The sequence below is a fragment of the Takifugu flavidus genome, chromosome 1 (genome assembly GCF_003711565.1).
Source record: "Takifugu flavidus isolate HTHZ2018 chromosome 1, ASM371156v2, whole genome shotgun sequence".
Lineage (NCBI taxonomy): Eukaryota > Metazoa > Chordata > Actinopteri > Tetraodontiformes > Tetraodontidae > Takifugu > Takifugu flavidus.
Genome location: NC_079520.1, coordinates 7,334,095 through 7,361,417, shown reverse-complemented (window position 1 = coordinate 7,361,417; position 27,323 = coordinate 7,334,095). Strand labels below are relative to the sequence as shown.

The 27,323-nt window shown below is 45.9% G+C and overlaps 2 protein-coding genes across 2 annotated transcripts in view; one reads left to right on the top strand and one right to left on the bottom strand.

The window, feature by feature from the left end:
* The first annotated feature begins 3,512 nt into the window (after window positions 1–3,512).
* myl1 (myosin, light chain 1, alkali; skeletal, fast) lies at window positions 3,513–7,269 on the top strand. The gene is made up of 6 exons (XM_057040273.1): window positions 3,513–3,755; window positions 4,382–4,409; window positions 5,736–5,879; window positions 6,335–6,508; window positions 6,590–6,667; window positions 6,762–7,269. Exons 1-6 carry the CDS (start codon window positions 3,615–3,617, stop codon window positions 6,788–6,790), a joined length of 594 nt encoding a protein of 197 aa, XP_056896253.1. The 5' UTR covers window positions 3,513–3,614; the 3' UTR covers window positions 6,791–7,269.
* A 366-nt stretch (window positions 7,270–7,635) lies between these two features.
* The window catches only part of map2 (microtubule-associated protein 2), a 48,127-nt gene continuing 28,439 nt past the window's right edge, over window positions 7,636–27,323 (bottom strand). The window contains exons 8-21 of the mRNA XM_057040286.1: window positions 26,328–26,606; window positions 22,434–25,329; window positions 21,723–22,141; window positions 21,406–21,645; window positions 21,122–21,256; window positions 20,292–20,353; window positions 19,087–19,225; window positions 18,803–18,859; window positions 18,407–18,714; window positions 15,206–15,298; window positions 13,404–13,496; window positions 11,851–11,932; window positions 10,119–10,231; window positions 7,636–9,377 (exon numbers count right to left, since the gene is read on the bottom strand). Coding sequence (XP_056896266.1) covers window positions 9,156–9,377; window positions 10,119–10,231; window positions 11,851–11,932; window positions 13,404–13,496; window positions 15,206–15,298; window positions 18,407–18,714; window positions 18,803–18,859; window positions 19,087–19,225; window positions 20,292–20,353; window positions 21,122–21,256; window positions 21,406–21,645; window positions 21,723–22,141; window positions 22,434–25,329; window positions 26,328–26,606 — 5,138 coding nt within the window. The 3' untranslated portion in view covers window positions 7,636–9,155. The remainder of the gene's footprint in view (window positions 9,378–10,118; window positions 10,232–11,850; window positions 11,933–13,403; window positions 13,497–15,205; window positions 15,299–18,406; window positions 18,715–18,802; window positions 18,860–19,086; window positions 19,226–20,291; window positions 20,354–21,121; window positions 21,257–21,405; window positions 21,646–21,722; window positions 22,142–22,433; window positions 25,330–26,327; window positions 26,607–27,323) is intronic.

Genomic DNA, 27,323 nt, shown 5'->3' with positions numbered 1-27,323 from the left:
TTCCTGGGGAGAACCAGTTAAAGCCTGCAAAGCCTGGAGGGGACACCATCAACGGTCTCAGTCCAGAAGCAAAGCAACAAAAATTTGAGGAGGTGACACAGAATAAAAGTATAATTATACAGCAGATATGAAACGGCTCTCACCTGAAGCCAGCTGAGATGACCACGGCGACCCCACAGACGCCTTTAAGGGATAAAGTGGTAGAAGAAGGCTGGATGGATAGCATAGCATGCTAATAGCAGCCACTTTATTTCACTACAGAGTGTTTACATTTGCTAATGTTTAATGATGGGGAAAATGACTTGAAACAGATGCGTAAGGAGACAGAGCCTGGATTCAGATTGGTTTTCCACATGGAAATCTGCCCACGTGGGGGTGCACATCACTGCCACTGAGTTTCCAATAAAGCCGTCAGGGGGTCGATCTGAACAACAGGAAGATGTGTTTCACTAAAGAAGGAACGCAGGTGTAGTGAAAAATGCTAGTGGCTCTGGCCGTTGTCAGTCAGTGGCCCAACTGGGTTATTAATAGCCCAACATTGTCTGGGCTTGAAAGGGGACATATCAAACCTTGAAAAATGAATATGAGGTGTTAATACTTCCTTTGTCCGCCCCAGTCAGGAGTTTCAAATTAACAATTGATCCATTTACTGATGTGTTACACGCTGTTTAATCAGGCATACTCGATGTATGTGTGCTCCAACATGGCGGAGGTGCTCAGTTTGTACACAATACCGGTGCAATGCAACCTTCCTCCCTCATCCAGATGGCCTCTGGAGCAGTTGGGGAGTCCAGCACTTCTTTCCAGTTAGATTTTTTGTGAAATGATTTGACATCTTCCACGGGAATCCCAACTGTGCCCAAAAGCCTAGAAGATGAACCACAACAGATCCTTCTGATGCAGCAGCATCGCAGCACGACTGTATGGCAACGGTTCAGGGCAACGCGGGGGAAACAAAGCCCTGCGCTATTCTGGTTGTGCAGACTGCAGCTCTGATTCCTTTGTACCGTAAAGTGAGCTTGTCAGCTCCCTCTCAGACGCCTGTGGCTCCTTCTGCTCCATGCCGTCAGTCGAAGGTGTGGTCACAACAACAGGTGTGCTGGGAGAAGCCTTAATATTTTTCCCCCGATTACTGGAAAATGGGGATAATAACCCAATAATTTGTATTATTTACCTGAGTTGTCTCCCAGGTAAATCAGTCAATTAGTTTTATGTGCACCAAAAGTTTAATTTAGTGGAATTCAACATGAACACGTAGCCTTGTCTTCTCATTGTAATGCTATTAACCCTTTAAAGCCGTTTGTATCATATTTGATACGCGAGATTCTGAGACGTCTCTTTTTTCTAAACCAAAATCAAGTGTGGCAGACCACTGTCCTCTCCAGAACCAACTCCAACACCACCCCGTAAAAGAGGCTGCAGTGTGCCTCTTGTGCTAAAAAGTGCTATGCAAAAAAACCAAAGAGAAAAATGTTGTTGTTCATGTTCTATATTGTCAAAATGTTATGGGCAAACTTTGTTTTTGTGTCTAAAGTTAACATAGTCGTGAGCTAAAAGTTGCCAAAATCGCCTAATGTATCATATTTGATACAAAAAAAATGTCATAAACAAAATTTAAAAAAAATTGGGATTTTGTTAAAAGGTTCAATAAACATCTCATTTCCAAAAAATTCGAATTTTCTGGCTATTTTTTGATGTGTCAGGCTTTATAGGGTTAACTGTTGAGTGCAATACATGCAACTCTAGAACATCATTTCCAGAACCAGGAAACTATCAAAAACACAGCTTTTTCTGGCCCTCTTCTCTGCACAGTTGACACCCCAACCCCCGCTCATACACCCCCTTTAGCAGAACTGACCTCACGCCACCAGTATGGTTCTTCCCAAAGGAGCAGGCCACACATTAGGTAAAGTGTTACAGGTTTAGCCGGAAGATTGCTTCTCATTAGGAACACGATAGTATATCCTCGCAGCACTTCAACAGATTAACAAACTTATTTCTTGGGTCTTCTACGACACAAGGTCCCCTTTTTGGTTGGAAAGCAGTCAGTCGTGATGCTTCACTCGCAAAGTGTAGTGCACATTTAATCACAGGAAAATGTTTCCTCAACCCGATCCGCTATATATTTGAAATAAATCTGCAATGTCAGGCTGCTGAAGCTATTAACATTCTATAGTGGAGCTCGGATTGGACTGCGGCACAGGTGCAAGGACAGGGGCAGTGTTTCTATAGGGGGATGAGGGAAGGCAGACTCACAGAAGGTGCGCTGAGGTGCCTCCAGTGAGCCCCGATGACAGCTGAGAGGCCGAGGCTTTCTGTGGCTTGCTTTCGTGGAGATGGGGGTCAGGGAAAGCAAGTGTGGGGATGGTGGGAGGGGCCGCAGAGGGGAGTCATCTATGCGCTTCCTTCATCACAAGGCCTAGTCATGGTGGGTGGTGGGGGGGAGGGGTGTGCTTGCACTGGGGGACAGATATAGATGAGAATTAAGGAGACAGAATTGACACTCACCTTAGCCTCGTCTGGGTTACTGGCATCGGCAGCTGAAAGCTCCATTATATCTCCATCGCCGTGTACTTTTACGTCACATCCTGAAGGGCGACTGTTCACCCCTCCTGCACGAAAGCCCTGAACAGGACACAGGTGCTGCTCTTCTCCACACACAATGTCAGTTGTCAGTGACTACAAATAAACAGCAGCTCATTATTAGATCTGAAAGACACGACTTCCACCACCTGTCCATATAGAGCATGCTGCTTTGGCATGTTCCCTTTTGATGGACATCAGTTGCTTTTCCACACACTGCTTCCAAATGAAGCTCCCCAGCCGCATTATTACATAATCTTGCACCCCAAAATGGACCCTAAAACTCTGCAAACTCTGGGCATGGTGTGATCTTTCAAACAGGCTCCAGCAGTCTAATGCTTGGGTACACAGCCTCGCCACAAATGGGAGCAGTGGGATGAGTTACTCTCACATTAGTGATGTTGTGGTGAAAATATGTCTAATGACGGTGGTGAGAAACCTAAAAGTGTGTGATGACATTTTGGGATAACCATTAGCATCTATCTGGCAGCGGCAGATGGTCTCGGTTTAAAGCGGTGATATTTTATGTGTTTATTTGTATATCTTAAATAATTGGGGAAGGTTTATTACACCAGATTGATAAACCGAGCGGAGACACTTTAAAAATCCCAATTATCGGTCAATTATTTCAGTCCACATTGTGCGTAATGATGCGCAGCGCCGTGCGTAAAAGCGGAACCGTTCCGAAACAGGAAACTGCGCGTGGCCTCAGGTAACCTTCCGCGGCGTTTACAATGTTTGCGTTTTTGATTTGAATGTATATGGCATAAATAAACACCCCCCGTGTAGCAGATCCGTATTCCATGTTTAGAGAGGACTCCTCCACGCGCGCACACACCCCCTCCCATGCGTTCTCCAATCCACACACGGGCAGAGCCTTGACGGGGGTCAAGAGGGAAAATAGCCTCATATATAAACGCCCAGGCGGCGATCTCTTGCTCCGAGTCCCCTCCACTCAGTGCTGCACTCCTTGTGTTGTCTCCGGAATTGCCTGTACATCAGGGACAAAGTACTTCAGCAGTTAATCTGAAATGGCACCCAAGAAGGACCCAAAGGCTCCTGTCAAGAAGGAGGCTCCTGCCAAGAAGGCCGAAGCTGCGCCTGCACCTGCTCCAGCGCCCGAGCCCGCCCCTGCCCCGAAGCCTGCCGCAGTCGACCTGTCCGCCGTCAAGGTATCTTTGGAGCATGAAATGCGATAATAGCTTCTAATGGAGAGCTGAGGGGGGGTGTTAAACTTTAGCAACTGCAGGGGCTTTTAAGGGGAAGCCCAGAAAAAATACAAGATGGTTTATTATTTTTATTTGATGCATTTGAATTGACACTGCGCGTGTCTGAACCCGCGCTCAGGTGATATCTGGGCTGCTGCGCATTGGTTTGGCGCATGGACGCACCTGTCCGTCAACAAGTTGTGAAGTCGAAGTCTAAACCCGGTTAAAGTTTGAGAAAGCATGCTCAGAGTTACAAAGTGGCCCGGGGTAGACCAGGTAGACCAGAACCATGGAGAGCTCACCGGGACTTTAAGCCACGCCCCCGGCTCGCTGGATTGGACCGACGAGGCGGCAACCGACGCGCAATTGTGATGCAGAGTGAAACCAAATGTGGACATGTTAATGTAGCCAAAGATGGACCTCCCGCAGATCGAGTGCCACCGTGTGAAGCTAATTTTGGCAGAGAATTGTTTAATGCCAATTCAGTCCCATCAATTAGTGGAGATTTAGTCATAAATGCCTGCTTATTCTGATGTCTGTGATGAAGTTGGATGCTGGTTAATTAACGCGATGCTTTGTTTGGCTTCCAGATCGAGTTCTCCCCAGATCAGATTGAAGGTGAGTATTCCCAGTTCAACACTCCAATTCCAGAAATTGCTATTTATCCAGGGATCATTGAGGACAGTCATGTAGAGACAACATTTCATCTGGAATGCATCCAGGGCTGCAGCGCTCATGTGTCTCCTTCACTGGAAAATTCACCCCCAGAGTAGATGCACGGATTCATTATAAAGATATGACGCGGCAAAGCTTCCAGACTATTCCTAAAGTCACAAATCATGCCTCTTACGTACATCCGATTTGACATTTTCGGGAATGAGTCTACCTTCATCAGCCTAATGGCGTCACACATCGTTTGTTCCAGTCAAGCTAAACCGATTCAGGCAGAATCCCATTTCTGGCGGCAACTTTTCCTGCTGTGTGTGAAATCCGAAAGAGAATAATAAAGACGGTCCGATCAGTCACATCCAAGACTCCAACGTTTGAGATTAGCTCAGTGGCTCAGAGAGCAGATGGTTATTTCTGTGTGTTGACATTCATTGAGAATAACAGATGTCTTGAAACCCGATCATGGCTGCAGAGCGTGCGAGTGGTTGATTCCAAGTAAACTGTGCGACCACAAACAATGTCGTCGCTTTCGCCTTTTTCTTAAAAAAAAAATTATGAAAAATCCCAATGCAACTATTTGCAAGTAGCTGAGTTTGCGAGCGGGATCAGTACCTGATCTGCCCACTTTCAACCCAAACACAACCAGGTTGTGAGCAAATAAAGGTGCATTCGCTGTGCCCGAGTCGGGCTTTATCCAGGAGCGCCACAGCAAGAGCCCATTGGAGAAACTGTCATTAAACAGATGCATTTTTAACTCTGCAGCTGGTTTCGGGGATTGTTAAAAGCACACCTGATGGTTGACCGGAGGTTTCAGAGGAGGTTTGTGCCCTTCCGGCTGGGAGCAGTGGGCCTGATCTGTCGTCTGACTGGCTGCCCGTTCCACCCGCAGTCAGCGTTCCCTACTTTTGCTCAGCTCGCCCACAGAGGGCCTTGCCTTTTAAAGGAGGGGGCTCATATTCTCAGCTATGTTTATCAATTCCAAGGTGGTCTTTTAAAAGAGTTGGTGGCCTTGATGAGAGCAGGGGGAGAAAGGGGAGACAGCTGAGATGGAAATAGTGTGACGGGTGACGGAGCTCGACAGCCAATTCACCCCCAAAATACCACAACCTGCCCTGTAGTGACATAATGCCCCTGCCAGTCAGGGGACAGCCCCCCCCCCCCCCCCCCCCCCCCCCCCACCCACTTGCAGCTACTCTACTACATTGTACAAAAAGTTTAAAATCATGAGGTTTACAGGCAGAAATGGGCTTCATTAAGGCAATGTGTCCTTTGCAGACTACAGGGAGGCTTTCGGACTCTTCGACAGAGTGGGAGACAACAAGGTGGCTTACAACCAGATCGCCGACATCATGCGCGCTCTGGGCCAGAACCCCACCAACAAGGAGGTGACCAAAATGCTGGGAAACCCCAACACTGAGGGTAAGCTGCACCCGTGTTCATCCTGACAGCTTAGCTGGGGACGGAGTTCAATGGGAAGAGGTTTGATATCTTCTGATAGGTGCAAATATTCAGACAATAACAGACAGTTTCAGACTGGAAGGAAAGAAAAAACACAACTTCTGTTCATTTCCTTCTACTCTGAGCTAGTGGGTCAGTCTAGTAACGAGTGGCTGAATCAAACTGACGTCTTCTTGAAGGCCATGGTGGTAGTGCCATCAGTTCAGCCACTTTTCTCAGAATCCAGAGGAACCCTAAAGATGACACAACAGTTCAGAGACATGCAACGGATGCATGATTCCAGTATATATTGCAGATAAATTGAGCCAGTGCTGGTTCGATAGCATCTTCGGGGTCTATAGATTCCCTTTAAAACACTTTTTTCCACGATATCTTTCCAGAGATGTTTAATGTGTGTGGGGGTGTGTTTTCTGCAGACATGGCCAACAAAAGAGTCGAGTTTGAGGGCTTTCTGCCCATGCTCCAGACCATCATCAACAGCCCAAACAAGGCTGGCTTTGAAGACTACGTTGAGGGTCTGCGTGTCTTCGACAAAGAGGGCAACGGCACAGTGATGGGCGCTGAGCTGCGCATTGTGCTGTCAACACTGGGTGAGTCCAGGCGATAGCGCGTCCGCCTGCGCGCTCGTTCCTGCGGGTCAGTAAAACCGCGTCCTCTGGCTCCCCCTGCAGGAGAGAAGATGAATGAGGCTGAGATCGACGCTCTCATGGCCGGACAGGAGGATGAGAACGGCTGTGTCAACTATGAGGGTAAGCCAGCACTCTCAGAGTTTCCTGCTTCAGATGGAACCCTCTCGTCCTCACTGGTTTGTCCCCTCCGCTCTTTCCCGTCGTCCTGCTGCAGCCTTTGTCAAGCACATCATGTCTGTGTAAGGACGCCGCCACCGCCGACCATCGTACACGTGCAGACTCCATGGTGTCGCGACATCCACTCACTGTTTCCTGTACCACCCGAGGAAGCGGGGGAACAAAAAAGGACTATGCGATGTCAATTTCTGAATCCTTTTGATTTTGTTCTTCTATTTTTTTTGGTCCAAATGGTGCTGTTTTGTTTTTCTGCCTCCCTCCAGCACTTCTGGAATCGGCCCCCATTCTCATTGGCTTTTTTTTTTCTTCATCTCTCATTTTTTTAATCATCACTGGTTTTTCCAGTGGAACAGTGATATTCTCCTCAATCACATGGCACAAAGACGAGCATCCTCTCCCGTCCAAACCCTTTTTTTTCCTCCAATCTCTCTGTGAAGTGACTGGTTTTGACCAGGACTGGCTCATCAACATGAATCCGCTCCATCCCTAGGTCTTAACTTATTGTACCCTCTTTCATTTCACAATAAACTTTTCACAAAGTTCCATTTCCCTTTTTCTATTTGCTCACTCCACAGACAGATTAGTGTTTAAGAGAACAAATATTGTGGAGATGTCCTTCTGAAACCCTTTTAAAGAAAAATTTGAAGCTAAAGCTAATTTAATATCAGGTTTATATTAAAAAATGCACAAAATGTTAGTAATATAATTAATATTACTGTCAATTGCATTATTCTGCTTAGCAATAGAGACCTTAAAAAGCTTAAAAAACAAGTAAATAAATCAGAAGCACAAGTAGGCAGCATTTTACGCTCACTGAAATAAACTAGCTAGTGTATTGGCTGGTACATGTAGCTTCAAGTTAAAATTCCAACCCAAAGTTAAATGATCTGATAGAAGACACGACGCCCTCGTCACTTTTTGCCCTTTTTATTGTCGTTAATTATTGTAATTGGTGTCATATCAGCAAGAGAAAAACTGCGTACATCCACTTGACCTTTGAAATACATTTACAGTTGTCTTAGGGGAGAGCGGGAGGCGGCACACGCAGATGAGGGGGCTGCGGAAGAAACACAAAAGCCAACAAACATTTGCAAGTGAGGGCAGTAAAAAGCCGGGAGGCAGGATATACCACAAACAGTGCCTGAAAAAGAAGAATTAAAAAAAAAAAAACTAGGATCACTCAAACATTTTATTCCTAACAGATGTAACATGATCCGAGCTATTCTGATCATTGGTTTTTTCTTCATTTGTCTATTTTTTCTTTTCTTTTTTCAAAATATTTGTCCTACTTTCTTCTCCCATATATCGCAAGAAAAACATCCAGGTAGCGTACGTCGCAAAAAACAGCAGGGTCTGTACCAAACGCGCACACACACACACACACACACGCACACACACACAGAGGAATTTCAGCAGCTGCGTCGTCCATAAATGTAAGGCTGCGCGTTTGGACCCCCCCTCCCTCGGTGGTTCCCTCAGCAACACGAGCCGACGTCGGCCCGGCCCGGCCCGACCCGGCACAAGGAGGGGACCCGTTTGGTTCCTGTTATCTGAGTGTGTGCAGCTGTAAAGACGAGGATGAGCTCCAGAGCCTCAAAATGACGCTCGCATTCCTTTAGCAACACCGATTCGGCTGTCTGACATTGTCACCAAGCATTACACTGTAAACAACTAGCAACTACAAAACATGAACTCGTTGATTTTTTTTTTTAAACCCAATAATCGAGGAAATAACTTAGTAAAATCCATTTTAAGATTACAAAATAGCCTTTTTTTTCATATTGGAATCGATACATGCTTGTCATAACATGACCTAGTCCTTGCAGGAATGACATTTTACAGGAGTAGTTTTTTTTTAAGCCATATTTTCACTTCCTTTTATTTTGAAGGACATGTAGATGACAAACACCTTGTATTTATATGTATTTCTATATATATTTGCTAGATATATTATATAGATGACAAGGATGGCTTGCAGCAAAGATGCTTGGTTTAGTTCAGGGGTTTGGCGTCCATGCACGTTTACTGAGCGAGGAGAACGCGTGCTGGTTTTGGCCATGTTACTTAGCAATTAAAGTAGAAAAAAAAAAAGGCTAGCGTCTTTAAAACACTGATCCCAGACCACTCAAGCTATGACCTGGTCCCTATTTGGTAGAAACTACTTTTGTCTAAGACCAGTGCAAAAACTCAACTATTCTATGCGACATCATTCAACAGAAAGAGAGGCCGAGAAAACCAATTGGAAACAGCGAACATCTGGATTTCAAATTACTTCTAATTCCAGTCTCTAAGAGTTAGGAGATCACGAACCGGAGGTGTTTAAAGGTCACGGAATAGCTGGAGTTCGGTGTCGGGAAAAGTCTGGAGGGGTTTTGGGGGGAGGATGTCCGGAGCCGAGGAGCAGGAACCCGCGGTTCCAGCCCTCGCTCGCTCACAAGCCCTGCTTGGCCAGCGCTGCCGACACGTCCTCAGCTAAGGTCACCAACTGCGGCGACTCCACCATGTTGAGGCTCCCGGAGGACGATAGGTGGCTGTCCCGGTGGTGCTGAGGGGAGACCAGCCCGGACAGACCCGGAGACTGGACGACGATTTCCGCGCCATGGTCCACTCGGGCTTTTGCTTGGTCGCGGAAGGTCAGCCGGTGGCTCTCGATCTGACGGACAGGGAGAAGTAGATCAGAGACGGCCGCAGCTTTAAGGCCAACACTGCCGACCCGTTAGAGAAAGCCTCCACATTATCATCTCAGAATTCTGAATAAAATAAGACAAAGGCAATAGTTTGGAGGATTTATTGGGGGAAAAAAACCTCAGAAATTGTGAGGAGCTTCCAAAACCTCGTCTTTATTTTGTAGATACAGTAACGGACGTATGGATGGTTTTCCCCCCCTGATATTCTCTTCACCATGAAAAAAATAACATGCTATTCTCTAAACTCTACATCGAAACATCTTTGGTTACAGGAAGCAGCTGCGTTAGGAGCTCTACGTAGCGTAGGAATGATGGGAGCTGGATCTACTCAAGCATCAAAAACCTTTGTCTCCATGTGGACATACAATAATAACAGGTACAATAGTAATTAATAATAAACTGCAGGATTCATCAGCCTTTAAAGGTGGCAGTTTGTATGACATGCTCAGCTAACCAACGTGCACTAAAGTCTCTAGTGGTGCCTATTTTAGGATCTCAGAACTGCCCTGCAGTCGGGGTGGATTTAGCCCCCTGAGGGCTTTTTTAGGTCATTTCGTGTGAAGTAAAAATTCTGAGAGCTGTAGAGGAGTTCCTGATGTGCAGTAGGACTGCTGAGGCTTTGAGTTGGCAAGAGAACCAAAGCAAAGTCTCAGGATCCAAAGTCCGGAGCGCCTTAAACTACCGTTCTAATGGTCCTGTTCACTCACCATGATGTGGCCTCCACCGGGAGTGTGGTGAGCATTTTCCAGGGAACCCACCTTTGCTTGGGCTTTGTCTCTGAAGTCCAATTTCACAGTCTCTATGCGCACGTTACCGCCCCCTGAGAACAGAAGAGAGGCGTGAAAACTGCACAGAAGCTTTCGAGGCAGGAAGTCAGCGGACGCGCACTCAGAAAGAGGAACGTCCAGCATGTTTGAGGTCCAACTTCTAAACAGCAGGACAGAGTTCTGTCCGTTGAGCCAAAGCAGCATCCTGCTTGTTAAACATCATCACGACAGCAGCCCGTTAGCCCTCATGACCTCCTCTCCTGGCATCTGCTTGACGAGCAGCGGGGCTCTGCCAGTCAAGCCAGAACTCGTTCACACTCTTGGGCTGCACCTGCTGCAGATATATCTGGAACCGCACGTGCACGACTCGCCTGCAGCTTCTCAGCTCCCACAGAGGTGTGCGGATGTTGCTTCCAGGAAACACACAAACTCTGTTGACCATGCATCAGCACTTGGAGCCATGTTTACTCGTGTTTGTGTGATGTGAGCGAGCAGCTACAGATGGAAGAGGGACTGATGGAACTTTATTAAAATCCTTTTGTGACTTGGACAAAAAACTCAAGGTCAGCGTTGTCATCAAATAGTCAGAAAGTGGCCGGTAGGGGGAGCTGCAGGACATCACAACAATGTGTGCGCGCGCGAGTGTGTGTTTGTTTGTGTGAGGGGGGCTTCACATAAAACATCATCTAACCAGTCCACCTAAAGTGAAAAAACCAATCATTTGCTAATTAACACTCGCTTCTCTCTGGTCCTGAATTATCCCTTTTAATAGGAGAGATTGTGACAAAACTACAGCTGCAGTCCTTCACAAATTTGTGCCACAACAAGATCCCAAATGCTGACTGTGGATTTGTTTAAATCCTGTCTGTTTGACAACAGCTGCCTTAATTTCCATGCAGAGGAACCCCTGAATAGGAGTTATTGTACTATATAAGTCCCTGCACCTGATAAACCCTCATATTCAGTAATATCATCAGTCCTCCCTTTGAAAACTCCTTCTCAAAGCTGCTTAGTCGAAAAAATAATAAAATAAATCAAAACTGAGAAAGCGAATCCTCTCTGAGAGTCTGTATTAATAGAAAAAGTTAATATCTCATGCGTGTCCCTCCCCGGCCGATACCCAATCACAGCTTCATGAGCGAGGAAGCCAAAAATCCCAACACCTCCCACACTCCGGCGCCTGCAGACAGATCCATGAGCTGTCAGTCCAAATGCAAACGCCTCTGACAGATCAGTTACCCGTCTTCATTAGACCGAGTGCTTGAGTCACTTTCATTGTTGTGTTTGAGTGGTACCGGTTTGGGGCCGCGTCCTCATTATTGCCGCACGCATGCGTATATTTTTATTTCACATTTTAGGCTGCGTTGTGTCTCCATCGTATCCGTGTCTAGAGATACAGCCTGTATTGTTCCGTTTTCTCTCACACATTTTACAGCCAAATTTTCAATCTGTTGCCTCGCTAAGTTAATATTAGCCCCTGAAGGGAAGACGGGTTTTAGGAGCTAGCAAACTAGCAAAGGAAATGTGATGTGTAGCATTGAAAATGTGCACGACTGAACTCTTGAACCCGGGTAACAGTGACTCAGCTGACTCAGGCTCATGTTTGTCGACTTGGACTGTAAAAGTCACAGACTTGAGGCATCAAACCAATGTCATGTTTGCTTTTTGTTACCTGGCCGATGATGGATGTTGTCTAGAGAGCCGCATTTGGAGGTCACATGGCTCAGGTCAATCTTCTTGTTCTGTATTTGCACCTGGAAATGGGGAAAAAGTAAACAAAGGCATCGGAATGAATCAAAAACAAGACAAAACAAGGGCTGTTTCCCTCAGTTTAACACAAATCCAGATGCTTATTGATGACAGTAAACTGTTCCGTGCCATGGCAGATTCAGAAAACCCCTAAAACCATGGCAACGTGCATATACGAATGACAGGTTGTGATTTAAAATGCACAGAGGAAATTGTCCATAGGGAGGAGACAATAATTCACATCTATATGACACACCCTGGGGAACAGAAAGATACAGAATAATTCACAGAAATGAGAGAGATCTACTGGAAGTGAGTTCTAAAACACAACACAAAGAGAAAAGACAAATCATTATGAGACTGATCACTGGGACATGCAGGTGGTGAGACGTCCCAAGTCAACCATTGACCTTTAACTAGCGTGTATATAACCAGTGTTACTTAGATGTGTGTAATCCAAGAAGCAGGTCATGAGGAACATGAGAGCAACACACTTAACCTGATCGCCTACGAGGACACATGCAAATAAAAGACACACGAGTGTTTAAAGACAGAGACGCGGTGGTTTGTGTCAGCGTGGGAGAACATGAGGCTGCCCGTCGCTCGTCTCCGGCAACGCCGCCGTTAGAACAGCTTCACTAAATTCATTATGTTCAAGAGATCTTGGTTGGATGTATTTATCTATGAGAATTATAGCATCACTTCATTATCCAAACGTGCTAAAGATGAAATTGTTAAAGCAGCTTCCCAATAACTGATTTATCTATTTGAGCAGAAATCTATAATTTTCTTTCCCAATATTATTTTTTTGCTGCACAATCTTAATAAAGTCTCACTTTTACTCACACCTGAGCAGCACACGCCAAATATGCTAAACTAGTTTTCACAGTACACACTGTACCCACAACTTATCACCTAAGATGGAAGAGCTCCATGCAGTATGTCGCGCTGCCTCTTGTGCTAATTTAATACACCCCCCCCACCTCCGCCATTTTTAATCCTTTAAGTCTCATGAAATAAACGTAAAACTCACAATTAATTTCTGTGATTCACTTTCTCGATTTTCAAATTGTGCTCCGCCAGTCAGTGTAGAAATTAATTAAACGTCACAGAATGGACAGAGCGGAATGCTCATAATCCTGGCAGGGAAATTAGCAGAGTCTGCTGGATTACCAGCGACAGGCCCTGTAATAAAGCTCAACTGGTGGAGCGCAGTGAGTCACCCAATCACCAGACGGAGGGGCAGAATTTGTCAATCCTGAAAAGGAAAGATGCAAAACTGCATCAAAATAATCCTGGAGGAGGAGACAATCAGGCTCTTATATCAAATCCCCACACGGGGACACAACCCAACGTGTCAAGAACGTAAACTGTGAAGCTAAAGCTGGATGAAAAACAGAAAACGGTGACGTAACAGAGGACAGAGACACAGCAACCACTGACATTAGGACAATGGACTTGCAGCACGAGACTCACGTTTCCACCTCCTGCCGAGTAGCCTCTCCTGTCCAAGGACCCACACCTAGATTTAACATGGCTATAGTCCATCTTAACATTGGGGATGAGAACCTGCAGGGGCGGAGGTGAGGAATGAAGTGGGAGAAGGCTTGGGCTTATCTGACATGTTCAAATGTTGTGCTCGTGGTGTCTGTGAGACTACAGCTGAGCTGTTCGGCACCAGTGTTGGGGGAGCTTCTGTGCACCAACACAACATGGATCAGTTACCGTTTTGTGGTCATAGTTGTCATGATTGGGGGGAAAGTTGCCCTCTGTTGCAGTTTTCTAACTTGGTGCTAACTATTAACAGCCCCCATTTCCTGCGGGGTTCCCCATGGTTCTGTTTTGGGTCCGCTCTTTATTTTACACTGTAAATGTTGAATTTGGGGTCTAATTTTTAAAAACATGTTATCAAACTTGGGCAAAACTTTCACCAACTTTTCTGAAGCCTGAAGCCAAGACGGAGATATATCTTAGCTAGCTTATACCTAAACCGTAGGTTTAAGGTAGGCTTATTTTGGTATACATTACCCACCTCCATGTCCAAATTTATTCAGTCTTTTAAGACTGTTGTAAATAATTTCTGTCTACGTGGCTCAGAACTGTTCAGAAATGTTGACCTCTGTCCCCTGACTCTTAAACATGGTTAAACTCACTCTGCCTGTGTTTAGATTGAAACCCTTCGTTTAGGTCAGAAGGAGAAGAAGAAAAAGCAGGAGTGAGATGCAGACACAGCAAAGTAACATCGAGTACATTTTACCCAGCAGCACATTGACAGCGAGGGGGAAGGGGCACTGGATAGGAAACACACATACAGTTAATCCTCCGATTTTGTGAAGAAGAGGAGCGAGAGACTGAGAGGAGACGAAAACATTACATACAGCACTGAGGGAGATCATATTCTGAGGGAGTGGACGCAGAAACTTACCACACAAACATATGGAATCATCTCGATTGACGCACCTCGAGTGAAATACAGTGATGAAAATTCAAAGGAGCCTCTTTCCACCAACATTTCCAGGAATTTTTAAGGATATTTTAAAATTCCTGGAAATGTTGTTGTTCAAAAGAGCTACTTTTTCCAGAGGAAGTTGGGAGACTTTTACCCTGGCTAATTTCAGTGGGAACGCACAGTGTTTGTCAAAAATTCTGGGTAAATGATCAAAGTTCCTGGAGTGGAAAAGGGGCTGTTCTTTTCATTTTGTTCAAAGTAAAGGATAAAATGCTTGGGCACCTTATTTGGCTACAGGCATACTGCTATACATCATATACAGTATATGAATAAAAGAAACCTCGTTTTATACAATCTAATCCTCTCCCCACTAAAACTGGACGAAAAGTCACTCAGAAAATCATCATTCAGGGGAAAAAACAATGAAATAAAAGTGGTGCAGGAGTAAAAATATGCAAATGTCCTTGTTACAAAAGGATCAAGCATAAAACATTACTCAGTTATGAACTGAATATCAATCAGCAGAATGGAGATGTGAATTGACAGAGGCTGCAGGTCTTAAGTCACACTGATTCTGTGAGATACTCCTGAGCTTTAGGGCACTGCGCTCACACTCAGAATGGAAATAAATTCTGCGACTGCCTACGACGGCTACTCAAGGTCACGTTGGGAACAGGAATTATGTATTCACCGCAGGGGGAACTTAAGGACAAAGCGATCAGCTATCACCTTAAACAGCAAACAACAATCTAACAGACACTCGGATTAAATTATTCCGGATTAGGATCAGAGGTAGAAGGGCATTCTGTCACCACAGAAGAGTACGTACATTCCCTTGATGGGGAGGGAGCTTCAGGTTATCCTTGGAGTTCAAGTATGACAGCGCATATCTGAAATCCAGCTTCTTGTTCATAATGAGGGTCTAAGGAGATATGTTCAAAAAATAATAACAGAGGATTTTTACGCAGTGGCCCAGCGTTCGCCGCCACGACACTCAACTGGCCCAATCACAAACACAAACAAGTCAGGGGGTGTACCAGCAGGTCTCGGGTCCAGGTTACACTGTGGGCTGCGGTCAGGCTGAGAGTGACGGAGATGAGGCGCAGGACAGACTTCCAGATCCAAGAAGTTCTGCGTTTGGCCTCTGCTGCCGGATTTTGGTCCTTGTGCTTCTAAGAGGACAACCGTTCGACAGGTCAGTGGCCTGCTATGGTGCACTACTGCTTGGAAACGGTAGGAAAAAAAAACTGGAACACAAAGCTGGAAGCTACAAAAGGTCAGGAGAAGGTTTCTAGTCGGTGTCAGATGACACCACTGGGGCAAGAAGATGATTGTGGAGGTCGATCAAACCCTAAAAGGACACTAAAAAGAAATGAAACAATTCTTGGTTTCTTCAATGCTGCCTCAATCTTGGGAAGGGAGGGTGTGTGTGTGTGTGGGGGGGGGCTTGGATGAATCCAAGACACAATCAAACCAGCGTTGAATCCCAACTGATCCAGTGGCAACAGCATCATTTAAATCTACTGCTGCCCTCATTTACAGGTTAGGTGGTCTGTTCCGAGTCACTTAATGTCTGTACCTTCTGGCTTAATGCTGATATAAAGCACGATTTCCTGTTGCAGCACCAGACAATATAACTAAAAACGAATGCACACATCTATTGTGTTCGGATGCGGGAATTATATAAATCACATTAAGCGGCTATTCACCTCCGCCTTCCCCTAAGGTGCTTTCGTTAAATCCACAAGACACAGGAGCAGCGCTTGTGCCACGTGTTTATCCACACACCACTAAAACTCATTAAACACACATTACGGCTTTAAGCCCCTTTTCCTCGTCACGCCATAAAGCTATTGCCTTAAAAGTCCGATTAAAGTTTCATTGTTATGTCTGGCAGCCTGCGTCCAAAAAGAAACTGGGACGATGGCGGTGCCCAGGCGTTCACCCCTGTGTTTGGACAAAAGCTGTCTCTGGTGTTCTGCATCAGCTCGAGGGAACCTTCTGCCACCCAGAGGTGGTGCAGACACGATGACACAGGCTGCAGCAAAGACTGCAAAACTGAAGCAAACAGAGAGGGATTCTTGTCCCTGTGTGTATGGGTGTGTGTCTGTGTGTGTGTGTGTGTGAGACAGAGAGAGGGGCAAGTGTGTGTTATGTCTTTATAAAGTCAATCTGACCCTCTTATTGCCTTCTAGACTTTCAGTGCAGAACAACGGATCAGGAGCGGCGTGTATGCTTCCACGCCTGCACACACACACATGCCATCGCACCAAAACTCCACTTTCTCTGATTCTCCTCCTGCAAATGACGGCCAGTCGTTTGGAGCATTTTGTGGATGGATGCACGGAGCCGCGCCCGGTCGAAACCATGTCAGCCAAGTGCTTAGCCTCCTAATCAGGTCATCAGCGGAAGCTTGTAATGGCTACCGACACGGTAGCCGTCTCCATCAGCGGGCGTCCTGCTGACTCCGTGTTTGCGGCGTGTGCGAGACGGCGCATCGTGGGCTCCCTGACATTGGACTGGGAAGGATGATGCGGATCCTGCGCAGCGGCAGAAAATTCGATCGGCGCTGCATAACAGAAGGGCTGCCCTCGTTTCGCAGAGCTCGGGGGGGTGGTTGGGTGGTGTTGGGGAGGGCAAGGGGGGCGGGGGACTGCTCACAGTTCTGACACTCAGATGTTAAAGTCAGGTCAGTTTCCGTTCAAAGAGTTTTGGGGAGTCAGGAAAGGATTTTTGCTGTTTCTAGACGAGATTTGTCTGGAGAAAAGCCTCAAGTAATTATCCTCCAGATCAGTCTTAAAGACTGAAGAGAAGAGAAGGAAAGAAAAGAGCATTTTAAAAAGATGCTTTTAAACACTTCTGCAGCTTCAGTGTTTAATTGATGGACGGGATTTCCGTCTATCCCATCTCGCGGTTCTTTTGAAGTGGGGAGTCAGCAGATTGACTGAAGGACCACCAAAGGAACGAAGGAGAAGGACACATCAGTTGGAAAAGAAGGGGGGGGGTGGGAGCGAGGGTGCATGGGAAATGAACACATCAAGGCAGAGAAAAGCACCAAAAGATATTAGATAGTAACACGTTAGCGGCGACTTGCATTGCTGATTTCATGGTATCGACACGTCAAAGGTTTCATTGCTGAGTCGTCTGCTGACTCTTAGGAATCAAGCATGTGATGCTGATGATATCGTTGCCCAAGTAAAATAATGGCCCAAGTCATTTTTTTATGAAAATGAGTTTTTGGCTTAATTATCACATGCTCTGTATTTGGTAAAGTTTTTTTGTTTGTTTTCCCAAAAACTTTGAAAAAATGATTTGGGCCATTGTTTTGTTAGGGTGAGGTTTTAATGTGGTAATTTACATGTAAAGGAGCCAAATGTTTTTAAGATTATTTTGGGCATCAACAAATGACCTAAATTACATTTGAGACGTTTCGACAATCTTCCCGGATCCTCTCGGTAGCCCAGATCTGCCTTGTAAAGCTCTCCTGGACAACACCGGTTTCCAAAATTAAAATCTCAGGAGGGTCAATTCATGCATGAAAACCTGAACTGTGATGAGAGAGAGTTGAGTTGGGCTGAAGAAAATACCTTTTAAAAGCTCTATAGCACCTTTACTTCAAAACTTTGCCAAAATCCGAAGTTTAACATTAACGAGGCTTAATTTTGCCAAAATCATGGGAAAAACACTCCATAGTTCTTCTTTGAGGCTTTCCATTGACAGTAACCTGTAGATCGTTTTAGATTATAAGATTATATTAACATTGACAGCGAGCATGACTGTAGGTTTGATATGTATTCTTCTCCCTCTTCAAGGTTTTTTCACTTGCTGATTTAACTGGATAATAATAATAATAATAATACTAATAATACTAATAATACTAATAATAGTAATAATAATAATAATAATAATAATAATAATAATAATATTTGAAGAAGAGACGAGCAAAAACAGCAACCAAATAGTGGACAGATGGGAGGAAAAGGCAAGACAACAGAGGACAGAAGGGACAAAGGAGACAGCAGATGGTTACCTGTCCTCCTTTAGGCTGGTACTTGATATTCTCCGTAGATCCGATCTTGGATTTGATGTTCTTGAAGTCGGGCAGCGGCTGGTTGATGATGCGGAGCTGCTTGGGAGTCGTCGCTGGCGATTTAGGCGGGGTGCGGATCACGGCCACTTTCCTCTCCTGGGAAATCAGGCTGAGGGAGCGCGGGGTCCCAGGGGTCCTCGAGGATGATGAGTAGCTGGGTGGGGTACCTGGGGTGATGGCGGCGGAGCCAGGGGTGCGGGGGGTGGAGTGGCCGCTGCGTGCTGAACGGGAACGCATGGACTCGGCCACTGGTGGAAGAAACATACAAGAAAATCAGCTCCAGACAAATTGAACACGTTGTAAATACATTTATACAATCTACAAATGATGTCCTGCCTGTCATGGAGGGGGCTCGTCCCGTCCTGTGTTCCGCCCTCATCTCTGTGCGAAATGCTGCAAAGCCAAGGAGCTTTATGAATAACCATGGCAACAGCCCAGACAAATGTCTTCGTGTGAACTGGTGACTAGTTATGCTAACTAGCTAAGGTTTTTACATCTCTGGGTAAAAACCAAATCACAATTTGTAGTCATGTGACCTAGCGATAGTGAGCGTCGATGCACGCAGCTCATGTGTGATATAAGCTGTAGTTGAGCAATCGACTTGAGCAGCTGCAGCTCACATGTGGGTCTGCGAGGAGCAGTGGATCCAGAGCTGGTGATGGAGGTGGAGCTCTCCTCGTGGTCATGGCACCCACGGCGACTCAGAACGGCGCCGTGCCGCGGCACCGACCTCTTGTCAGGGCTCCATGACCCACCGTCCTGTCGAAAAAAACAAACACCACAGAAAAATAAGGAAGATCCTCCAGCGAGGCCAGATAAAGATACCAGATAAAATTAAGGAAATACATTTTTAAGAGTGATGTTTATGTTTAGTGCGTCTGCACACAGACGTCCTGCAGCTACAGCGGCACGGAGCTGCCTACCTTAGATCTGAGTCTCTGCAATACCGGGGAGCCTTGGGGCTCCGCTGAGGATGGTCGATGTCTATCTAATGAGGCTGTCGCGCTGGATATGGAGGTGGGGATCTTTGTTAATGGTGACTGAGGGGACTGGCACTGAAATGGGATGATGAGGTGGAGGCCAATGGGTGAGCAGCGCAGCAGCAAAATAAAAGACAAGGCGACAAAACAGCAAATGTTTTTTCAACAAGCTTCATCACAGCACAAGACAGATGCACGAGGAGAATCAAACAAGAAATTAGCGTCTGGCTTCAGCCGCTATTCATCGCAACAGCCATTCGCGCACGTTCGGCGTGAAATCGCCGGTAAAGGAACAGAAAGAGGAACATCTAACAGCAAAAAGAATAAAAAGACAGAGCATAGTGGTCGCCGTTCTCAAGCAAGACTTTATGATGTGGTGCAGGTCACAGTCACAGAACTCTAAATTGTAACGCAATGTGAGCTCACGAACAGAACGCTCTAATGACATGACATTTAAAAAGACACAATACTCGTCATTACAGCGGCAGAGGAGCAAAATGGAGTCGCACGACCGTCGCTGGAAAAATGTCACACGGTGATTCACCGCCTACTCGCTAAAAACGGCCCTCTAAATGGATCTATCTCATCAGCGCGATAGCGGTGAAAAATCCATTAAATGATGTAACAATGGCAAACGCTGGACAAAAACTGCGGCGGGGTCCTGACAGAAGCGTTGGGGCAGAAAGTGAGTGTGAGTTTTGTCCCCTCGGGGCAGTGAAGCAGACGAGATTCTGCTTTCAGTGATGATGGAACCTGCTCAGTGATTATACTTGGAGATGTTTTAATGGTTTTAAATGTATTAAATATTCGGAGGCTCCATCTTTGGGCTGGTGGAGGATACTCACCGATGCTCTGTCGCGTGAATGTCTGACAATGCTGAGGGGCTGACGGCTGTCGGGTGGGGTCTCTGGAGGACAAAAGGACACCAAGTTAGAGGAAAACTATGTAAAATATGTAAAAATAATAAGCCCCATGCGCTGTATGCTTAATTAAATGTTCTAGGAGAATCTGAATGTGCTGCTGGTGCGGGCTGCTTCCTGCTTGCCAGCTACTCTCTGCCAGGACTTGGCAAGATATCACACAGAATTGGAAATGTTGTGTTTTAAAGGGAAAAGAGTCTAATTATGGCAATGCGGCAGGATATTAAGCTTTCATCGCCAGTGACACAGAATTCATTTTATCGGGGCAAAATTAAGCGCAAACATCCTCTGCGACAGAGCGACGTGACGTTCGCAGTACACGGGGGTAGCGGTTGCCTGGCAACTGCAGGTTAAAACAGTTCAAGTAGATAATTCTCGAAATGGCCTGAGAGGTCAATGGCAGACGGGTTTTCACAAAAATCGACTCGGCCGTTCTTAAGAGACAACTGCCGGGTCGATCGATATCAAACGTAACGGAGCATCAAACCATAGAAAACGGTACAAAATGGCAGCAGAAACAAAAGCAAAGGGCAAGTGAAAACAATAGGATTGGAAAACGGGCACAAAGAAATGAGATGAAACGTGACGATATGGGGGGATGTCAAAGTTTTATTGTTATGAAATGAAAGAAAAAAAACCCAGAGGAACTGATAAGTGAGGGTGGAGGACGGAGAAGATGAGTGGGTTTGGGTGCTTTGGCGGCTCTCTTGACCAAAGCGCCACCTGTGAGACAGACCAGGACGATGGTGGGTCACCTGTGGGTCTCCGTCTGGGACACGAGTGGTGAGCCGGGCGTGTCTGGCGCGCCGCCGGTTTCACCGCGCTCCTCTTGGATGGGGACTGGGACTGAGCGTCCATTTTACTGGTGAACTCGGTCTTTCTTATCACAGCTTCATCGTCAGAGGACACAGCAGAAGAGACGTGACGATAACATCAATAACATTAAATACAGTCATGCCGGTTTCCCTGTTCCCCAGTCAGCCGTCACATATCAACGCAAAGAATCTATAGCATGTTAGGTAAATAAAGTTGGGAGAACCTTTTTTCTTCTTCACTTCCTCCCTGGGGATGTAGATTGGTTCTGTGCGAACAGGTTTGCGCTCTGGTGTGGAGATTCTGCCTTTGGGTCTCATCCCTTTGGCCTTTGATTTGACCATCTTTTCCTGCTTCTCGGTCTTCTTCTGTTGTTGTTTTTTCTGGACCGCGGCGGGATTCTTGGCCGGGGTGAGGACCCTCGGCAGAGGCTCAATTTGCTCCGTCGCCATGCTCCTGTCGTCGTCTGGGAAACGTAAGCTGCAGTTTGAGTATGTTCAATGAAAGAGGGAGAAAAGAACCAGACCAAGATGGGGATCTCACCTTGAGTGTCCACCCAGGAGCTGTCCAGGATGGAGTCGTCCACGGTGGTTTCATCTCTGTCGTAGCTTTCCGTGGGTGCTTCACTTTCCGCAATGTGGACCTCCACCTGAGGAGCAGCAGGAGTCTCCAGAACCTCCTCCAGACTGGCAACCTCCACATCTGCTTCTTGGGCCAATTCCACAGAGTCTTCCTCCTCCTCTTCCTCCTCCTGTTGGGCTGCAACAAAAAGGTCTCCGGCTTCAGGCGGAGCAGAGAAGCGGACGCTGTGACCCGGCTCCTCCGCTTCGTCGATTGTCTGGACGACAGTGATGAAATCGTCCTCGACCGTCACCACTGACTCGATGGCAGCGCGAGTCTCTGGGATCTCCTTCAGAGCTCCTGGCTTCTGCTGGACGTCTCCCTCCTCGTCCTCTTCCTGTTTGGCGGCCTGTCTCTCAGCAGGCTTTATGGCTATTGCTTCCTCTTCAGGCAGGTCTGCAACCGCTTCACCCACCTCAGGTACTTTCTCTTTTAGGGCCTTTTCCATCTTCTCTCTCTCTTCCTTTTCTTTGAGTTCCTTTCCATTCTTTCCTTCTCTTCCTTTTCTTTGAGTTCCCTTTCCATTCTTTCCTTCTCTTCCTTTTCTTTGAGTTCCCTTTCCATTCTTTCCTTCTCTTCCTTTTCTTTGAGTTCCCTTTCCATTCTTTCCTTCTCTTCCTTTTCTTTGAGTTCCTTTCCATTCTTTCCTTCTCTTCCTTTTCTTTGAGTTCCCTTTCGATCTTTTCCTTCTCTTCCTTTTCTTTGAGTTCTTTTTCCAGCCGTTCCTTCTCTTCTTTCTCTTTGTGTTCCCTTTCCATCCTTTCCTTCTCTTCCTTTTCTTTGAGTTCCCTTTCCATCCTTTCCTTCTCTTCGAGTTCCCTTTCCATCCTTTCCTTCTCTTCCTTTTCTTTGAGTTCCTTTTCCATCCTTTCTTTTTCTTCCTTTTCTTTGAGTTCCCTTTCCATTTTCTCTTTCTTCTCCTTCTCTTTTAGTTCCCTTTCCATCCTTTCTTTCTCTTCCCTTTCTTTTAATTCCCTCTCCATCCTGTCTCTCTCTTCCTTTTCTTTGAGTTCCCTTTCCATCCTTTCTTTCTCTTCCTTATCTTTCTGCTCTCTTTCCAACCGTTCTTTCTCATCCTTCTCCTTTTGTTCCCTTTCCATCTTTTCTTTCTCTTGCTGCTCTTTGAGTTCCTTTTCAATCCTTTCCTTTTCTTTATGATCCCGTTCCACCCTTTCTTTCTCTTCTTTTTCTTTTAGTTCCCTTTCCATCTTGTCCTTCTCTTCCTTCTCCCTTTGTATCTTCTCTTTCTCTCGTTCCATTTTTTCTTTCTCTTCTTTTTCCTTTTGTTCTCTTTCCATCTTCACTTGTTGCTCTTTCTCTTTTCTCTCTGTTTCCTCCTTTTCAATTCTAGCGTTCTCTTTCTCAAGTCTTTCCCTCTCTTCCTTTTCTTTCTTCTCCCTCTCTTGCCTCTGCTCTTTCTCCTTTTCATTTTCATCCTTCTCCTTTTCTTTATCTGTCCTTTCTTTCTCTTCCCTTTCTTTTAATTCCCTCTCCATCCTGTCTCTCTCTTCCTTTTCTTTGAGTTCCTTTTCCATCTTTTCTTTCTCTTCCTTCTCCTCCTCTCCTTTCTTCTCAGAAGCTTCCTTCTTTTGTGCTTCTCTCAGTTTTCTCTCTGGCTCTCTCATCTCTCTCTCCTCTTTGTTAATTCCTGACACCGGAGGTGAAACTGCTCTTTTGGGGGAACCGTAAGCTTCTCGCTGTTTGAGTTTGGAAGGTGAAAGTACTGGGGAGAGCAGCTTGTCATCATCAATGTTGCTGTCCACAGATGAAGCAGGTGAAGTTTTGACAGGCCTGGCAATTCTGTCTTTAGCAACCCCGGTCAGCTGGTAAACATCTTCAGCATCCACTTCCTCATATGCCTCCTGGTGGACCAGCTTGACCTTCTCTCGGAGCTCCTGCAGTTCTCTTTCCTCTTCCAAGCTGAGAGGCCTGTCTTCCATCTCCAGTTTGCGGATCTGCCGCTCATAATCTGCGATCTCAGTTTCTGACACAGAACCTTCCCTACTGATGAGCTGTTCCGTCTCACTCGGTGACCTTCCGCCTTCTTCCAGAGTCACAGTGACCGTTGGAGTCACGAAGGACTCACATGTCTGAGCAGCGGGCGTCTCACTTACAGTTTTATTCAGTTGATCACCTGCAACCTCCTTGTCCTTCTCTTCTTTTTGCTCTAATTTATTCTGATCCTTGTCTTTAGTGATGTCAGAGGCTCCTAATGGAATGCTGTTGTCCTCCACAGATGTGACTTTAACAGCTAATTTCCGGGCCTGCTCGGCCACTTTCTCCTCTAGGACAGAAGGAGTGAACCCCCTCGAAGAAGTGTCTGTGGGGCTGAAAACATCTGCAGGGGAAGGCATGGGTCCGGAATATTCACTGAAAACACAGTAGCCCATCTCTTCTAGCTGGCTGTCACTCTTTCTGGGACTTGGTTCCCCTGAAACTAAGCTACCCATTGGGTCATCGGTGAAGGTGGGGACATCAGCTTGACTTGACTTTCGGTGGGTTATTTCGGGCTCGTTGTTTTCTGAAGAAAGTCTGGAAGGGCTTCCAACGAGATCCAACATCTCAGGCAGGTCTTGTGACATTACTGTACCATTTTTAAAGGTGCTTGTAAGGGGTTCTGGTGATTCTGGAGACTGTGGTTCGGGGCTTTGTTTGGAAACCACATCAGTGCTTCTAGGAGGAGATGAAGAATCTGAAACAACCGATGCCGCGGTCTCCAAAATAAGAGGAGGGAAGGATGGAGGCTTGTCCACAGAGGGTGTGGTGACTGGGAGGTAGTCTGCTGATTCATCTAGACTTCCACTAGTATATGACATAATATCTGTGGCCAGTGGTGAGAAGGTCCTGGATCTGCCTTGGCCACTTGGATCCAAAGATCCAATTGTGATGTTTAGTGAGTAGCTTCTCTGCTCTAAGGCAAGTTTACCTGGAGAAAGCCTGCATTCATTACTCCGGTCAGGAACTGTGAACTCTCTGGTGTCTTTTGCAGGACATTTTTCCGTTTCAGATTGACCCTGGGCTAATGCACTGTACCCCATATCCTGCAATCTTTGATCATCTTTGACCTTCTCTTCTCCGCCTGTGCTTAGTTCATAATAACCTTCACCCTTGCACGGGGGAGCGTCCTCAACTTTCATGGCTGACGTTTCAAAATACGCTGACATGCCAGACCTGTCTCCGGAATCTTGAGGAGCATCTCCTCCCTGAACCTTGGCTCCCACCGAAGAAAAATCAGAAGGAGAACCAATGCTGCTGAACTCCACCACCTCCACCGATGGCTGCTTTTCTGTCACTGTGATGGGCTCCCCATACGTTGGCTGAAGCGTGACTGATTTGGCACATGTTTCAGCTTGGCTGTGAGGTACAAATGAAGGCATATCCATCGTGGGGCTCTCCGGCACAACGCGCTCACCAGCAAAGAAACCTTGGACCGGCGGCTCAAATGATTCCTCCGGGCGTTTCTCGGACCCAATGCTGTCAGGACTCATGGATCCACTTTTCTCACTGCCCTGTTTGTCCATCTTCAAAGCTGAAAGGACATCTATAAGTTGGATGTTTGCTCGCAGTGGACATGTAAAGTTTTGACATGCTGGGAAATACAAATCTACGAAGCAAGAGACTGAGAGAAGGGCTATCAAAGAGACATTCAAAAGCTTTCCTCGGGAACTTACAGCACAATGATACGGCCATCAATGAAGGAGTACGGCGAGATTATGAAGTTCACCAAGATGGATGAGAGCATTGCTTAGGAATGTGACGGAATCGGCATGAGGCGACGATGTGGCTGATTTATGAGAAACAAGCAGTCATTGATGATGTGGATATCCATGCAACTCCTCACAACATTCCTTACAACTACAAATGCACGGCTGTCATTCCTTGCGAGTGTGATCAAATGTTATGGGAATTTGACCAGTTGGAAGGTTTCCTTGAGATCAGATTAATTTGCTAAAGAACCTTCCTGATGAATGACAGAGAAGAGAAAATGACAAAAAATAACCTAAAAAAAATGAACTGCAGTTTTCTACATAAACCAATGGAGTGGATGAGAATAATTCCGGACGATTAGAATGAACAGTCAAAACCTCTTGCAAACCATGTAAACAGGATTAGAATACGAATGTGTGCAGAACCGACACTCCAGCACAAAACCATTTGCAAACATAATGAGAAAACTGCAACAAAAAAAAAAAGTAGCAGCACTGTTGCATTCAACACTGTTTCAGCAGCTTCATCATTACAATACGAAATGGCCAGCCCCAAAACCCATAGCACGAAAACAGGATATAAGCACAAAAATAGCACACAATAAAAACCAGATTTGCTTAAAAGAACGTGGCTTTTTGTCACCAACAAGCCTGTGTTGCCTTGCAGCCACAGCAGAGCGCAGAGAGGATTACTTGCCATTCAACCTAGATCGTAGTGCTTATGTTATATGCTCATGGGTTCCTCTTAATACACTCTTATATGTTAGACAACGCATATACTGTAAGACATGCAATTGGGAGAGCAGAGGGCAGGACACACCTGTCTCCTCACCCTCTGCTTCCTCCTCCTCTCTGTCCAAAGAGATTTCTGCAGCAGCACTAACTGCTTCGGCCGGCTCCAGGTCTAGATCCTGGGCCATGTCTATGGCCTCTGCCTGCTCTAAGGGCTCAGCGTGAGGGCTGTCCAGCTCGGGCTCTTCCCCGCTCCACTGCTGCTCGTCAAGAGCAGCCTCGGACTCAGCTGCCTCTGTACTCTCCTCCTCATCCTCCTCTTCCACCTCCTCCTCGTATTCAGCTGTAAGAGCTTCCATGGTCTCTTCTTCTCAAAAAACAGGATGAGAGGGGGACACATTATGACTACAGGCAACACAGACTTGGGTTATGTGAGAACATAACTAAAGATGGGACAGTTTTAGCTCTGTGAAAATAATGTTTGTGTCAGTTCATAACCATCCATATATTGCAGACTGCTTTGTGTATGTAGTTTAAAATCCATTATCTGTGTCGTGGATTAATATGGGAGAAAAAAACAACCCATTCTATCTATTAAGGTATATTATTTTATTATTATGCAGTTGTTGACCTTCTATCGTGACACTGACATGGCCAAACATTGTTGCATCAGCTTAGAAGAATTGTATTGTTTTAGCGGTTATAAAAACTGAGGGTTTCCTCTTCCAGGCTTAATGTACATAAGTAAGTATTTTCTGGATTTTTGATGACTACTTCAGATATATATATATATATATATATATGGATTTATTCCCAATTCTGAATTTTACAATTATTTCTGCCTCAAGTTAATATAAATTCCCAGCAATTACCAATATAAGTGTGTAAAGTAAGCTCTTGAATAATTAAGTGTGAACATTTGTGACAGTTATGGTAACTATATTCCTCTCCTCTCCTCTCCTCTCCTCTCCTCTCCTCTCCTCTCCTCTCCTCTCCTCTCCTCTCCTCTCCTCTCTCTCCTCTCCTCTCCTCTCCTCTCCTCTCCTCTCCTCTCCTCTCCTCTCCTCTCCTATCCTCTCCTCTT